The sequence below is a fragment of the Eublepharis macularius genome, chromosome 7, assembly GCF_028583425.1.
Source record: "Eublepharis macularius isolate TG4126 chromosome 7, MPM_Emac_v1.0, whole genome shotgun sequence".
NCBI classification, from domain to species: domain Eukaryota; kingdom Metazoa; phylum Chordata; class Lepidosauria; order Squamata; family Eublepharidae; genus Eublepharis; species Eublepharis macularius.
The window spans coordinates 80,953,046-80,969,220 of NC_072796.1; the positions used below are offsets into that span (position 1 = coordinate 80,953,046).

Below are 16,175 nucleotides of genomic sequence, written 5' to 3' on the forward strand. Positions count from 1 at the left end.
CCGGTCTCGCTTCTGCTAAGCACGGCCTCTCTTTTTGACACTGATGTAGAGCCGCCAAAGAACAGATCCCCGAGGTAAAAGGGGGGGGGGGGGACTTGTTCATGTGAAGAATTATTTGGGTGACGGGATCAAAAGGATAAGGAAATAGTTTTATTTTTCTTGAAATAGGTTGGGTGTCACTTTTTCAAAAACCCCAGGACTGCGGGATTGCTTTAAATATGCTGATATTTTAAAATAACGGTTGTCGGTTATTTTCAGTGCCTTCGTTCTTACAAAGCATAGCCAATAAAACTGAGTTTGAAGAAAAGAGCCCTACGGCTTTTGAGAGACTCTTGATTTAATTGTAGGCTTCGTGAATAGTTCTGGTTTGACAGGCGTCGGAACCATTTCGTCTGCTTAGGAGGGACTTTAGGGTACAGGCCAGTGAAAGTTCCATAAACAAAATGCTTGCAGAATGTATGTGCAAGTTTCCCACAAAGCGGCCTGAAATCTCAGCAGGGTCCGACGAGAACTGTAACTGCCCCGGTCTGTGCCGAGAAGTAGGACTTGAATTGTTTGGGGTTCACCTAAGCTCTCGCCGTCTCGCACTACCAGCGCGGTTATGAGAGGGAGGGCGAGAAGCGGCTTTGGGGAGGAGGCGTCACTCTTGTTCACTAACAATTCCCGCCAAGGCGAGGAGCTGTTGCCCGGGCGACCCGCCCCCGCGGGCTGGAGGGAGGCCGCTAAGGCGGCGGCCCTACAGCCGCATGGAGAATGGTGGGGGGTTGCCAGCCCCCACACGGGAGAGCCCTGAAGATCTCGGCCCGGTTGCCAGCGAATCTCCCTTTCTTGCAACAGGTAGTATCTTGCCTCCTAGCGGAACCTTCAGGCAAAAAGCGAGAATATTTCGGAGTCTCTGGGACTCCGCGAAGTAGGGAAGAATTAACGCTGCCGTTGTAAAACGGATTTAAAACCGGCCATTGGCTTCAACGGACTTCGAAGGTGTGACTGCGCTTTGGCGGGTACCGTAAGCAAAGGAGCGCTTTCTCTTCCTCAACCCTCAGATCCTTTTCGTTGTGCGCGTTGCACAAGCCGTGGCTGTGCTGCCCCGTCGGTATCGTGATGGAATTACTTTTATTATGTACTGCCTTTCAATTTAAAAAGCAAAACAACGCCAACAATAAAACTGTCTTGAAAATACGTGAAAACAAAAAATAAGGAGCTCATGAAATTTCAGCAAACATCTGTAAAATGCATAGCCTACAAAGGCCTAACACAGTAAAAAAAGTATAAGAAACATTAAGAAGAAAGGGACAGGTGGGTTTCTTGAGACAAGTGGCCCTGTTAACAACTTATTATCTTCATAGGCTCGGTATGTCCATAAACATGGTAGAATGAAAGGTTGTTCCTCTTTAAAGTGCCATGAGATTATTGTTTATTTTTGAAGGGAGGGTGTTACAGAGGTACAGTGTCAGCATAGAAAAAGGCCCTGTACCTTAATGAATATAACTAGTGTCCATTATGAACAGAATCCAGAGCAGTTCCATTGGCAATTTCAGTCATGGGGTGGATGTGAGGACAAACGGGGCAAGATTATCAGCATCCAATCTTTTTATGATGCATTAATTAAACTTCCACTTGCTACTTTCAGTTCTTTTAATCTTATTTTTAGGACCATCACACTCCATATGCAGGGCCGGCGGCGCGCCCATGGAGGCCAGGTAGGCGGTGGCCTCGGGCACTGGAGGGGCGCTGGAGGGGGTGTTGGGGGCAGAGGCGCGCGCAGCGAAGCTGGCATGACAGGACCGCCTGTAGCTACTGCTGCAGCCAGCCAGCCAGCCATACCCTTGCTGCCGCCGCCGCCACACACCTCAGCTGGGCACAGCCTCTGTGCGCCGCTCGAGCAGCGGCTCGCGGCTTCTGCGCCCAGCGGGGGCGCGCGGCGGCGGCAGCACGGAGCTGGCTGGCTGGCTGGCTGCAGCAGCAGCTGTAGCCAGCCACGCCAGCTCAGCTGCGCGCTCCTCCGCCCCAGCCAGGCGCAGAAGCTGTGAGCTGCTGCTGGGGCGGCGCACGGAGCAGCCTCCGCGCGCCGCTACAGCAGCAGCCCGCAGCTTCTGCACTCGGCTGGGGCATGTGGCGGCGGCGGCACAGGGCTGCCTGGCTGGCTACAGCTACTGCTGCAGCCAGCCACCTCAGCTCCACTGCGCACTCCTCCGCCCCGGCCGAGCGCAGAAGCTGTGAGCTGCTGCTGGGGCAGCGCACGGAGCAGCCTCCACGCGCTGCTCCAGCAGCAGCCCGCAGCTTCTGTGCTCGGTGGTCCACGCGCAGCCCAGCCCCCCTGTGGTGCGTGATGACATCTGCGATGACGTCATCACGCCTCCCGTGGGGCGCGTGCGCGCCCGCCACCACAGGCGCTGAAACCTCTGGCGCTGGCCCTGTCCATATGTAAAATCCTGAGAAAACTGCAGTTTTTCAAAGAATAGGAGCAGTGTGTGTCCCAAATTCATATTCATACTTTAAAAATTCTTCCATACCATAATCACTCAAAATTCTTTCTTGGTGCTTCTAAAGTGTAAATAGTAATAAAAGGAAAATGAACAAAATGAAATGTTAAAACAATTACATATGGAAGGACCATACATAGGCTTATGCCTATAGCATAATTGTATATTTTTCTTTCATTGTTCTTTCAGAAAGACTGTTATTTGCTGCCATGAATGAAGAACCTGCCACAATTTGTTTCAATGAAGATGATTATTACTGCCCTGTCTGCCAAGATGTGTTTAAAACACCAGTGAGAATTTCCATTTGTCAGCATGTGTAGGTATCTACCCATGTCTCAAGTTTTCCTCTGCTCTTGGCATGCAGCCTGCATTTCCAGGAGGTTCACAGCTTAGCTGTTATCCTGGCAGTTAATGTTTGATCTAGTCAGCTTTTTGCTCAATCATGTCCAATTCTTCTCCTTATTACAGCTCCCACTCCCAGTGACTTTTGTTCATTTAGGTCCTATGAAACAAAACATAGCTCTTTTGATGGTTGAAGGAATCTTTCCTCTCTGTTTCGCCAGCAGAAAAATTGGTTGGATCCAACCTTTTGTACTTCCAATGAGAATTTCTGAGAGACAATAAAATCATTGCTGAAAATACTAGGCACAATTAAATTTTAGGTGTCATGGTGACCTGGCGCCTGGGATTTGTTGAGCTCTGGTTAAGGATAAAGCAGAACTACATGCTATATTCCTCCAAGGCAGCAAATTGAATCAAAATACTGGGGCAGGGATAGGAGGACTTCTTAAACTTATAAGGAAAAAACAAACCAAAAAGGCAGCGTGTGGGGGGGTGATTTTCACTTTAAAAATTGTGTGAGAGGAGTGGGTTAAGAAACCTCTGTACCCCATGCCAGTTGACTTGTTAAAGTTGCATCCTCAGCAATTAAATTAAGATAAACATAAAACAGCGGTTAAAAAAACATAAAACCAATTGTGAACCCATACAACAGAGTAATTTTTAGTTTCATCCAAAAAGATTTATTATGTACTGCCATAAGAATTTGTGGTTTTAGGTTTTGTTTTGTCTATGATGTGTATTACAACATAAGAGATCCACATGCATATAAAAATGCTGATTTGAACTCTCTTAGATCTGCATTATATCTGATTACAATAATTCATCTGATAATTCATCTGATTACAAAGTGTGAGTGTGTATACACGCACGAATACACACACACAACCACATACAAAGTATGTATATTTATTTTTAAAAGCTCAGGTTATTGTAAATTCATGCCATAATTCCCAGCCACTAAGCAGTATAACTTAAAATATTTATGTTGATCAACATTCAAGTTACACCAGATTTACTGAGCCTAATTTTACTTAAAAGTTAGTGTAAGAAAGTGATAACTGCTTACAGAGAAATTTGACAGCTTGTTATTTTATATGTATATGATTTATGGAGTGTGGCAGAATGCACTATAATTCCAGAATTGGAAGAAAAAGCACACTTTTTCTCTTTTATATACTGATTTATATTTGGGTTCAGGTTTTGCAGAAAATGTTTCTTAATGGCTATGAAAGAAGGTGGAACACACTGTCCGTTATGCCGAGGAATTGTGACCAGAAAAGAAAAAGCACGTCCTAACAGAGCCTTAGATGTTGAAAACAACATGAAGAAATTGGTGGGGAGCTGTAGATGCTGTGACAAACAGGTGGAGTGGTTGAATAGTTCTAAGTGTGCAAAAATCATTTTTCTTGGCAGACAGGTGGTATTGTGTCATTATATGCAACTAGTTTTTTGCATTATGAAGCTCTTGAGAGACAGCAGACTCTGGCTCTACGTAACAAAGACTGTATTGTGTATAGGTACAGTGCCTTTTGTTGTGGCCATGACTTATCAGGGAACTTATGCAAATTAAAACCATTATTTGGGGGCAGAAACAGTCTTGCAGCCATTTTTCCATATCCAGATCTATTTTTCCATTTTATATTTTGAATGACTTGACTGCAGTTAAGTAATCATGCACTGTACAAATAGCAACCAAATCTTACATACTTTAACTTTAGCCATCCTCCCTTGTGTTGTTTGACGGTCAAGTCATAAAATACTATAATACTTTCCTTGAACTAAGCTCAGCAAAAACATTGTGATGAAAAGAATTAGAGCAGTTTGTGCGCTACGTCCTAGCTGGGATGTGATGTAACATAATACATTTTGTAGAATCTTACATCAACTAATTGACACAATCCTGCATTTTTCTCTTTTATTTTCTATTTTTTTCTGTTCATGGAAGTGGTTTTTTTTCTAGATTAACATGTGAATTTACTTTATAGCAAGTAAGATCATTGGTTTATTTTTCTTAATATTGTATTTATTTAAAACACCAAACTGTTTGAACTGGCAGCAAAAACATAAACTCTCATGCTGGCGGTAGTTTTTGGAGTCTTGCAGAGAAAGATCTTTAAGAGCTATTACCTGAGGCCCTTTAACTGAAAATATAGAAATGTGACCTCTCCTGTTGCCTTTTAAAATCTCTTTATTCACAGATAAGATTCTCTCGTATGAGACAGCATTATAAATCATGTAAGAAGTATCAAGATGAATATGGCGTTTCTTCTTTAATCCCAAACTTAGAGTTATCAGAAGATTCAACAGGAAACAGGTAATTTATGTTTGCAAGTATCTTCATAAATTTGTGTCTTTTTAAAAAATCTCAAACTTTTATACACATGCAGAGACACATGAAATTTGGGTGGGGGGATCACATCCTTTTCATGCCCTCCCACTCCCTTGCTGGGCTGTCCACTTGCCAGCTAGCCTGCCAACCAGAAAAGCTGCTTCCAACAACTGCCTGGCTCATTCAGTGATAGGTACAGCTCTCCTCTAGTCCCCCCCCCTTTACCTGACACATGTCTAGTTGCCACCCCTTGCCTGACACGTGGTGGTTTTGCTTCTCCCACCTGCTGCACAGCAACCCTGAAGGGGACATTTCCTTGTGTCATCTACACAAGCACAGACAACTTTCCTCTCTTGGGGGTGGGATTTAAACCCCCCTTCATTTTTTTCAGAATTTTCTGCAAATCTGGGGGGTCCCTGAGATCTGCAGAAGATCCTCATATCTGAACCTGGTCCCGTTCTCTGGCTTTTTATGTCCACACAGGTTCAGAATTAGATACATGATTGTCTGCTTTAGAAACAGCTAATAGCATGGAGAAGCAGGTTCAGTAGCTTAGGTTGTCTTGAAATGTAAACATAATAAGATGGTTTAATTATGACACCAAAAATAGATTACATATGCTTCAATTGAGATCTTGCTAGAACTGCATTAGAGTAAGTTCTCAATCTCTCTATTTAGACTTTGGAACTCAGAGTTTTTAATACATAGATCCTACTGACCATTAATCAGAAGTCTCACAGGGTTCCATGTGATTTACTTCCAAGTATATACATGTTGGTTTACAAATCTGACTTTTGAGTGCATTTATTTGGAATTGACATAAATAAATAAATCTGGGTTTTGGATTGGAACAGACATAAATACATAAATCTGGACAGCATGGATTTAATTCCCACTTCTATCATAGTTTCAGTAATGTGTTTTGGGCAAATTATTTTGCTTTGAAACTGTGATGGAGAATTCTTTTTTAATTACATTTGTTACCCCAGATAGCTAGAAATTAAAGATGGACTCTTGAGTTTTTCATAGGAGGATAACAGTCCTGACCAGACACATTCTGCAAAATGTGTCTTAGAGTTGTCTTAAAGGAAAGTAAAAGGTATCCCTTCAAACACCTATGAAAAGTATTACACAAAGAGAAACAAAAACCTACACCCACAAACAGTGAAGAATGAATGAAAAATTATTTTTAGAAAAGTTAGACAATTATGCACCAAATATACATCAAAATGTAAATGAATCCAATGATTTTGTGATCTGGAACTGTTTTTTATGATGTTTACCATACCTCATGTATTTTTTCTATTTATGTTTTCTTGTAAATAGTCATTGGATGCAGTTACATTTTGATGTATATTTGGCGCATAATTGTCTGAGTATTCGAAAAATATATTTTTCATTCATTTTTCATTGTGGGTGTAGGGGTTTTTCCCCCACCTTAGAGTTGTCTCAACCATTGTCTTTTCAAATACAGTGCTCTTCTTATCAGACTGATACGTGCCTACTTTAGTGAATGTTAGGGAAGATTTCTGTCCTTATAGATAAATAGTCCTTTTCTGCCTTGCTTTCAGTAATGTAGAAAATGCCTGAAAGGGCAGCTCCAAAACTAATCTTATCATAGATGACCTCAAATCGGCAACTCCCCCTCAAGAAAAATGCTACCTCCAAACAAAATCTATTTGACAAAGAGAGGCTTTTTCTATGGCGCATTTATATCTCAACAACACCAGTTGTACCATCTCAGGGTCATTCATTTGTTCATCTTCCAATGTTATATATGCTATCAAATGTTAGCAGTGCCCTTTCACTCTCTAAAGTGGACAGACAGGTCAGCCTCTGTGCAAAAGAATAAATCTGACATTAAAAATCACAATACTCAAAACCCAGCTGGACATTTCAATCTTCCAGAACATTATTTAGGTTGTTTCTGCAAGCTAGATGTCAGTTCTATAAATTGTAAAGGCCTTTCCCCCCGGGTCACATATGATGTTTCAGTTATTTCAGATTTTATTGTGGCTTTGCACAGATATTTTCCCATCCATTCAAGCAGCCCCATCCTATAACTGTGCACACAGACAAATGGAGAAATAAGAATGTGAATTGCATGGCACAGTGCTATAGATTCTTGTGATTATACCATCTGGAAAAGTGCTGTTGGGATTGGAGGAGTTGCTACCAGCTGTTCCCAGGTGTGGCTTTGTTTACAGTTCTGTTCCTTTAAATGCAATCACATGCACATGCCTTGCCCAGGACTTCTTGAAAGCAATCTCACAGAATCAACTGTGAGATTCTTTATAATACAAGAAGAACAAACATTTTTGTAGGTCTTATTCTAATAATGTTTATTCAAAAGCGAGTCCCACAGGATTTAGTAGGGCTTACTGTTTATAACACTGTATAGGATTTTAGCACTTCTGTAACAATAAACTAGCACCTTTTATGTGAAGTTTTAGAAGTGAGTCTTCTATTTCGGAAATTGGAGAAAATTCTAATCAACAAGTTCCTGAAGAAGATGCAAGGTAGGATAATCTTCGAAGACAATAATTATTTGGATTGAGATATTGGTTCTATGACTAGGGGGGGAGGAGGAGGAGTGGATGAAGGAAACGTTTATGTTCATTCGAAAAGATTTGAAAACATAACTGGTCCGGTGGCTCTGATGTGTGTGCATAGCCTTTGATACGTATATATACAGCTGTGTATGGGCAAATATTTCTTCATTTATTTCAGCATTGGGGATTTTTCCATATAGGTAGGAAATCTTTTGAGAACAGAATCCTTTTTTTCATCCCTCCACATCCCACCCTCAGATTTGTTCTAGCATCCGTGATTTGCTTCATCTCTGTATAGGTTTCTATTACTGTATGTTTCAGGCATGGAAGGCATGTATTTAAGCATCCAAAATGTTTGGAAAATAATGGTTCTCAACCTATTTGAGCACTGGAACCCCTTACTTGAAGGTATTGCATAATACAGTCAGGAGTTTTAAGAGATTGTGAGTTTTTTGTGTTTCACAGGAGTGCTGTTGTGTTTCTTATAGAAAGGTCATTTCCCCAATATAGAGGATTGATATAATTCTGTGGCTTTACCAAGAAACTTAGTCATGCTCCAAAAAGCAAAGAAGTTGTAGTTAAGGCCACTGCGACAGTACAGAACAGAGTTTTAACACTTTGTGTTTGCTTACAGCATAGGTTCCCTGCTGCTGCCCTTTGCCTTACTTTCTTGACCACAATTCTGTCCTTCTGCAGATTGAGCAGTACAATACTCCACATCCAAACAGGAGTCGTGTGTACATGCATGCATACACACACACACATACACACATTTAAAGACACTGCATACATTAAAATAAAAACAGAATTTTAGACCTCTTTCCCCACATACCTTGCTTGACTTTTCTTTGATGCAACCCTATAAGAGATATTTTTATCTTTACCAGACAGCAGATAAACAATTACATTCTTTGATGACCAACCAGTGTACTGAGGAAGATAAAAAGACAAAAAAGCCCCTCTTGGGGAATCATACAATAGGAAATTCAATAAGTAATGAAGTTAAATTTTCAAAAACAAAAAACAGAAGGAAAAACCTCTGACTGGAGAAGAGAAAAAGGTGTGCTGAGCATGAAAGCAGTGTTGTACAGAGACAATGAAAGTAATGCACAAAAAAAGAGTAAACCATGTATAAGGATATTGACAGTAGCAATCCATGCACAAAAACTCAGCAGTAACATTCACAGTGATGGACAGAAAACACAACAGTTAATGCTCAAGAACTCAGCAGTAATCTTCAACACAACCATTTTGACATAAATACAGTCCATCTTTAATAGGGTTATGTTGATGCCTGCCCTCAAGATATGCTGTAGACATCTGTTTGAATCTTAGTTCTGTGAATGCCTTCCTTAAATTTGGAAGTAAATGACTTTCTTTCTACTATCACCACCCCAGCTGGAGCAAATGGATGAATGGGACTTGCACAGAGAAACAAAGCTCCTTTTCAGTTCCCCCCACCTTCCCAAGTGCATTGAAGTTCCTGATTGGTCTAGGTTCTAAAATCTTGACCATTGGAGCATGCCAGAATTTTCTGCAGCCAGTTTATGGGCACTGTAATATATAGAGATGAATACAGCAGGTGGTGCATGAGATCTTGTGCAAGCAGAACTGAACTAAGTCTATTTAAGTCTCTGTTTATTCATTGCTGGGCCCAAGCTTATGTATGTACTGCTTCGTGGATCTTGGAAGTTAACGTAGTAACCTTATTTTGCAATTTCTGCCTGTGTATTTGTAAATGACAACTCTTCTCACTTTTTAAAACAAATAGAATATAAATCCAGTCCCTTGTTTTTCATCCATGTGGGTCTTGTTAATTTTTTTTCCAGTGGACAGCCCACATTCAAATGCCCTTTGTGTCAAGAAACCAATTTCACAAGGCAGCGCTTATTGGATCATTGCAACAGCAGCCATCTTTATCAAATAGATGCAGTAGTGAGTATATATGTATATACAAGTTTAATCTTTGTAAATGTTTTATCACAGCATATTTCCACAATATGAGGTTGCTTTTTAAAATACTCTTAATTCAAATATGTGGAGAGTTGGAGAAAATCTCTTTCTTGATGATTTTCTGTTGTTGTCATAGGTAAGAAGATGGTCTTAATTGGGTTAGGTCTCTCTTCTGAAACTGGGCAGCCAGGGCTAAAAGCCTTTTCCTGGAAAGCGGGACTTTCCAACCAATTTCCAAGACCAAGAGGCCAAACTTTTGAAACAGAGTTAATGCAGACAACATATTGGCTTGAATTTAGCACATCAAACACATGATAATCCAACTTTACTGAAAGATGGACAGCAAAAGGCATCTAGATGCAAATATAGAAATGGGATCTGACATAACCAAATGTCCTACCTAGAGTGAGGCCTACAGTTCATGTCAGATCTTCATTTTGCCCCCTTTGAGCAGGAGGTCATTTGTTGTGTTGCTCTCCAATGAATAGGCCAGAATATCCTCAGACATAGGCAGATTCACAGAAGAAGCTAGACCTTTACACTCCCTAAAGCATTGGGGGAAAGTAGCAATGGAGACTAGGGATGTGCACTTCGGGTTTACAGTTTGGGTTTTTAACCCGAATCGGGCCCAATTTGGAAAGATTTGGGATTCTCCGATTGGCCCCAGCATTGCTGAGCCGATTTGGGAATCCCAAAGGAAAGCTTTCCAAAGCAATTTGTATCGCTTTGAGAAGCTTTGGGTAAAGCGGCAGCAGCCGCACTCACAGCACTTTTCTAGCTGTTTGCATTGCAAAAGTGCTGCTTGCTTTCAAACTTCTCGCCCCACCGCTTTTTCCCCCCAGTGGGAGGAGAAGGAGGGTTCCTGCAACACTTTTCTAGCTGTTTGCATTGAAATTAGCAAGAAAAGTGCTGCTTGCTTTCAAACTTCCTGCCCCACCAATTTTTCCCCCTGATGGGAAGGGGAGGAGGGTTCCCTTCTCCTCCTCCCATCGGGGTGGGGGGGAAGCGGCAAGGCGGGAAGTTTAAAAGCAACACTTCTTGCCACTTGCAAGTGGTGAAAAAAGTGTTGCTTTCAAACACCCCACTGCTTTCCCGAAGCTGCTTCAGGATTCGGGTCGTTCCGAATTCCTGAATCCCAAATCTTTTTTGGGTGCACACCCCTAATGGAGACCCTTTTCCCAAGAAGTTTGACAGGAACTAATAGGGCCCTGAGTTGTCTCAAGGGTTTGGTACAATTCACATTTAACAGACCTCTACAGGATGCTATTACTAACTCCTGGATCCTGTGAATACCATAATTTTGGTATGAAGCAGTGCAAATGCTGAAGTTTTAAGCCTCTGGTGAAGGATGATTTCAGCGCAGTTATTCACATCATCTGAATTTATGGGAGGAACAATTTTAGAGCTGAAGGCAGCATTAGTTTTTAGAATTTTTAGATCTTGAAGTACAGACCTGAGTAAAGAGTAAACTTTCCTAAAAACAAGTGGCATAGTTTCCAGGGCTCACTCCATCTGCCCTTAACTACAGAGTCAAATGAGGTAGGAAAAAAATGATGGGTACTGTTGAAGAAGCAGCTGGATCGTCTCCTAAGGGCTTGTAGTATTTAACAGAAAAACTCCCACTGCACATGTTACAAAGTCCTTACATTGTTCGCCAACAAACGTGAGGGCTCTGTAATGTGTAGATGAATCTAGTTTGCCTCAAAAGATAAATAGAGGAAAGAAATCTATCATGCCCAAGTCAGCTCCCTTTCCCGAAAGGATACACGCTTGGTTTGGAATACAGCCCTGATAAAGCAACATTGAATTCAGTGGAAGAGTTATGCACTTAGTGTTTAGCTTTGACTGGACAGTGTTTTCAGTTGACATCCTGTTTTGCTAAAGTGGATACGTTTAGAGCGAGAAATTCATTTTGTTTTTACTTTATTTGCCTAATATGTCATATTACTTGGCTAGTTTTATAAAAAGAATGCTCACACTTATGGCGCAAAGAAACAAGTAGTATTTTGTTTAGAAACTGAAATAGTAAATGCATAGCTTCGTTGGATCCATACTAGCATTTCCATGAGCACAAGTTCTTGCATTCTCAGAATAGTACTGTAGCAGCCAAATTTGGGGGTGGGGGGATTTGGGCTGCCCTGGGAAGGGGGAAGGTAGGAAAATCATGTTGTAGGTGCAAAGACTTGTGCTCTTGGAAGAGTTAGTATGGATTCAAGCCTTGTAGAGAAAGTTGGATGTAATTACTTCTTTGTAAATGTTATATTTTCTATTAGCCTCTCTTCAGTTTCATAGCATTTCTACTTAAGCTTATTTTATGGAAAATTGTAACATTTATACAACATTTAATTATTTATAGATTATATGATAAATCCTTTATATTATATGATAATAGTGAATAAGAATCCAATCAGAATTTCATTTAGCTTGTATCCGTTAGATTTGATTTTCTTTTTCTTTTTAGATCTGTCCAATTTGTGTATCTCTTCCGTGGGGAGATCCTACTCAGGTCACAAGAGATTTTGTTAGTCACTTAAATCAAAGGCATCAAGTTGACTATGGGGATTTTACAGTAAGAAACATTCTGTTCTTGCTTTTTAAATGATATAATTTCCTTCTTTGAAAGACTGAAATAGGCCTCTTTTTATCCTTGGCTAATTTTGATGCATGGATGTTCTGCAGTCTTCTAGGTATAGTTGGCTGCGTGTCTTAAAAGTTCTACCATTTGCATTAGTGAGTTGCGGAATCTCATTTCTAGCTAGCTTTTGCAGAAAGGCTAGAAAGGTACCTGAAGAATAGCTTCAGTATAGAGTAACCTTCAGTATAGAGTAATCATGATAAACTAGATACTTTTCATCACAAGGAAATTGCTGCTTTTTTATATGTAGAATAGTTCTTCCCACAGTTAAGAGGAACTAGCCAGTGTCGGTAGCAGTAAGAGACAGCAGAAGAGTGATTGTTCCCCACACACATTTCTTTTGTTCCATTGTCCTCTGATAACAGGCTTTTGCAACAATACTGCAGCAAGCAGAGATCTCTCTTTCATGCCACCTTCTTTCTGGGAAAAAAAATCTCTCCATCCTAAACATGCCGCATGTACCCAAAATGTTTTGGTCTTGAAATCTTTCTGCAGTTAAAGTTAATTGGTTGGAGCTTGAGTCCAGGATGTACTTGAATCTTTCACTTCCTAGGTTCTCTGCTAGTTGTTTGGACATAACATCCTCTCTCCCACTCACTAAACGATCATATCCTCACTTTTAGTATTTACTAACATGCTTACACCATAGAGCCAGGCAGCAGCAGAAGTAAGAAAGTGGCATAATGTAAATAATATAAAAGCAAATAAATATCTGTCAGGAAAAATACAGCAGGTTAAAAAGCAAAGAGGCAAATTAGTACTGAGGAATAGATTAAAGATTGGAGTCAAAGGGGAAAGATCTCAAAAGAAACTGACATAGAAGAAAGATCTGTTTTGTAAGGCATACAGAAATTACTTACAAAAAAATGTTAGCCATGTGTTATGTAAATGTTTACACTAGAATCCATTTATTTATCAATGCAAAGAACACATTACATTCAGTGAAACAGTTTTAATTTCAGAAGTGTTGTTTCTAACAAAATATTTTATTATGTTTAGAATCTTCAGCTGGATGAGGAAACTCTGTTTCAAAATGCCATTGAAGAATCTTGTCAAGTGAACCTTTGAAGTCTCTAAGTTGTCACTGCTGTCTGCTGGGAAGGGGAAGCTGCTTCAGTGGTCTAAAAGTTAATAAAAGGGAGTTCTGTATCCCATTGGACAGTGGTTATTATTTCTTTAAATTCATTTTAAATGCTTTTTAATTAAACAAACACAACAAGGGGCATTTTAATGTTACAGTTTAGTATAGAATGTTTTTCCTTTGAAATGGTAGAAATAGCACAAATACTTGGACAAAAATACGACTGCCATTGGTATCAAGCTGTTTAGAGCTTCTTCTTTTTTGCTTTTTTAAAGGTTTGTTATAGAATATACTCTAGAAAATGTTTTTGGTTACATTGGAGTAAGATCTGGAATTGTTATTGGAATGCAAAGAATTAGAGAAAGTGTCTGTTTTGTACACAGTTCTTTGTAGAATTGCATTGGGCAGGTATGGGAGAAAAGTAATTTGTATATGTGTAAAGATAATTGCTTGTATTCTTCTCCGTTACTTAATTCCTGTGTTGTTGAATATTAACGCCTTAGGTAAATAAAAAGTTACTCTGATTTTAGAAGGCAAGATAGGCTTTATAATAATTAGAAATTTCTACTTGCAGTACATAGCTGGAAGCGAAGAAATTTTACTTGTTTTAGAGGCAAGAATCATTCTGATGTCACAACTATAGTTATAATACTTGTTATTCAATGCTGTTATTTAAGTAAATTCTAGATTTTAAGGTAGGTTTGTATTCACAAGTAAGTAACAAAGGTGTTATAAGGCATCATACAATGTAAATAAATAAGATATTGTTTAAGCTGTTTTATCTTTGGGAACCATTTCCCCAATCTACTGTGTTGAATAGTAATGTGAATTACTTAATATTTTTCCTCCGTATGTTATCCTGCATGGGATGTAACAGCCTTGTTTTAAGGTGAGAAACTAGGAGTGTGTATTTGGGTACTGACTAACTGTAGCCTCAGCTAAAAGAATTGTGTTAGTTAATATTGGTAGGACTAGAGATGGGCACAAACCAAAAAAATCCGAACCACATAATTCGTGGTTTGTAGTATTCCACAGAACCTCGAACCACGAACTTCTGACCTTTTCCCAGTTTGTGGTTCGTTGTTCCATGGCATTTCAACCGCCCTGCACCGGCTGCTGAAGCCGGTGCAGGGCGTTTGAAACAGACAACTCCTTTCAACTGCTTCCTGGCCAGCCGGAGAACAGGGCTATCAGTTTCACAGACCCGGCGCTGGGTCTGTGAAACTGACAGCCCATTTCTCCTGCTGCCCGGGCTGTCCATTTCATATGTGCAAACTTATCCTCATTCTACATATGTGCCTTAGGAAGTGCAGGTGTCCTTGCTGTATTTGTGGGTGCTTGCCTGTGAGGTAGTACCTGCAGGCACTCATGTTGATGAACAAATTAAAGATTATGATGTGAGCACACTCTGGGATGATGGAGCTGTGGGCAGCTAATAACCACCTTACATAGACAGGCAGCCTGTGCCTTGTGATTGCAGAATGTGCTTTTAAAGTCTCCATATCATGGCGCAATCACTGCTCAGCTGTGTGCAAGGGGACATGTGGCAGAATGAAGTAGTACTAGTAACCTTTTTCCTAGTTTCAAACTATAAGTGGGGATTGCATGGTTAAATGATCCCCTAAAATGAACTCTCACTGCATACACAAGGCTAGAAGTCAAGGAGAAAGGTTCTAGTCTACCTACGTCTTTGATGTGCAACTTGTCAATGTGCAGGAAATCTTTAAAGTAACCAGTTTCTCCTGCTGCCCGGGACGTCTGCTTTACAGACCCACAGCGCGGGGTCTGTGAAACAGGCAGCCTGGGCAGCAGGAGAAATGGGCTGTCAGTTTCACAGACCCTGCACTGGGTTTAGCCGTTGGGCTGAAACCGGTGCGGGGTCTGTGAAACTCTGAACCCACGGAACGGCTGGAAAAATTTGTTTCAGAAAACATATTCCCACGGAACACATTTTGGTGCAAACGAACCAGCCATTCCATATGGAATTTTGTTCTGTGGTTCGTTTCGTGCCCATCTCTAGTTAGGACTCCTCTTCCTGGGCGGATTACAGCTGAACTAAATGTTGCATTTAGTTCCAAGATAATTTTAAAAGACTTTTTTTTTCCCAAATGAAACTTCTGGGGATGTTTGTTGAAGTAAAATAGTGGCTCAGATATTTTCAGCAGGAAAACAACATGGGAGGGAAGATATTAACACACACACACACACGGTGTTCTCCAAAAAACAGCCCCATCAGCTACATTTGGAATAGAGAAGAAAGTCTTATCATGGGACTAAGTCAAAGGCAAAGAGGTCATAGGAAAGGGAGAGTGACTTGGCATAGCTGTAACCCACAGGGATGTTTACTAGTCATAGTTAAATGCAGATCTTGGCAGTAACTAGGATTGTGGTAATCGGTCTGCCTTTCCAAAATGTAGTTTTCACCAATGATATTGCTGACTCATTGCTAAATATTGTAATCACCTGACTCCTGGGTAACAAGGCAGCTGCCACTAGCCTTTACTGAACAAAAGTTTTGCTTGCATTTGATGGCTTACAAACAAGCAGTGTTACAGACTGAGGGGTAGGAATGGAGGCAAACATTGCACTTCTCCCTGCTTACGAATCTGGGAATTCAAGCAGCTTCTGCTGTGTTGTCCCTAGATCCCAGAATCACCTGTATAACAGGAGAATTCCTACCTATCTAATTCCTTTCTAAAGTCATGAAGGTCATTTACTGCAAAATCCATTGTAAGGATCTAAATCAAATTTGGTTACTATACAAAGGTACTGAGTGGGTTGTTGACTGATGTGATTTCCT

At 40.6% G+C, this 16,175-nt stretch overlaps 1 protein-coding gene across 3 annotated transcripts; it reads left to right on the forward strand.

The window, feature by feature from the left end:
- RNF138 (ring finger protein 138) lies at window positions 1-14,105 on the forward strand. Of its 3 annotated transcripts, none has more exons than XM_054985521.1 (8): window positions 1-74; window positions 2,673-2,799; window positions 4,023-4,188; window positions 5,024-5,139; window positions 7,602-7,673; window positions 9,536-9,641; window positions 12,121-12,228; window positions 13,294-14,105. In XM_054985521.1, the coding sequence occupies exons 2-8, from the start codon at window positions 2,693-2,695 to the stop codon at window positions 13,360-13,362; spliced, it is 744 nt and encodes a 247-aa protein (XP_054841496.1). In that variant the 5' UTR covers window positions 1-74; window positions 2,673-2,692; the 3' UTR covers window positions 13,363-14,105. The 3 variants fall into 3 exon arrangements, with proteins under 3 accessions (XP_054841496.1, XP_054841494.1, XP_054841495.1); XM_054985519.1 differs by lacking the exon at window positions 1-74 and adding an exon at window positions 722-837; XM_054985520.1 differs by lacking the exon at window positions 1-74 and adding an exon at window positions 722-837 and having other exon boundaries at window positions 7,608-7,673.
- The last annotated feature ends 2,070 nt before the right edge of the window (window positions 14,106-16,175 follow it).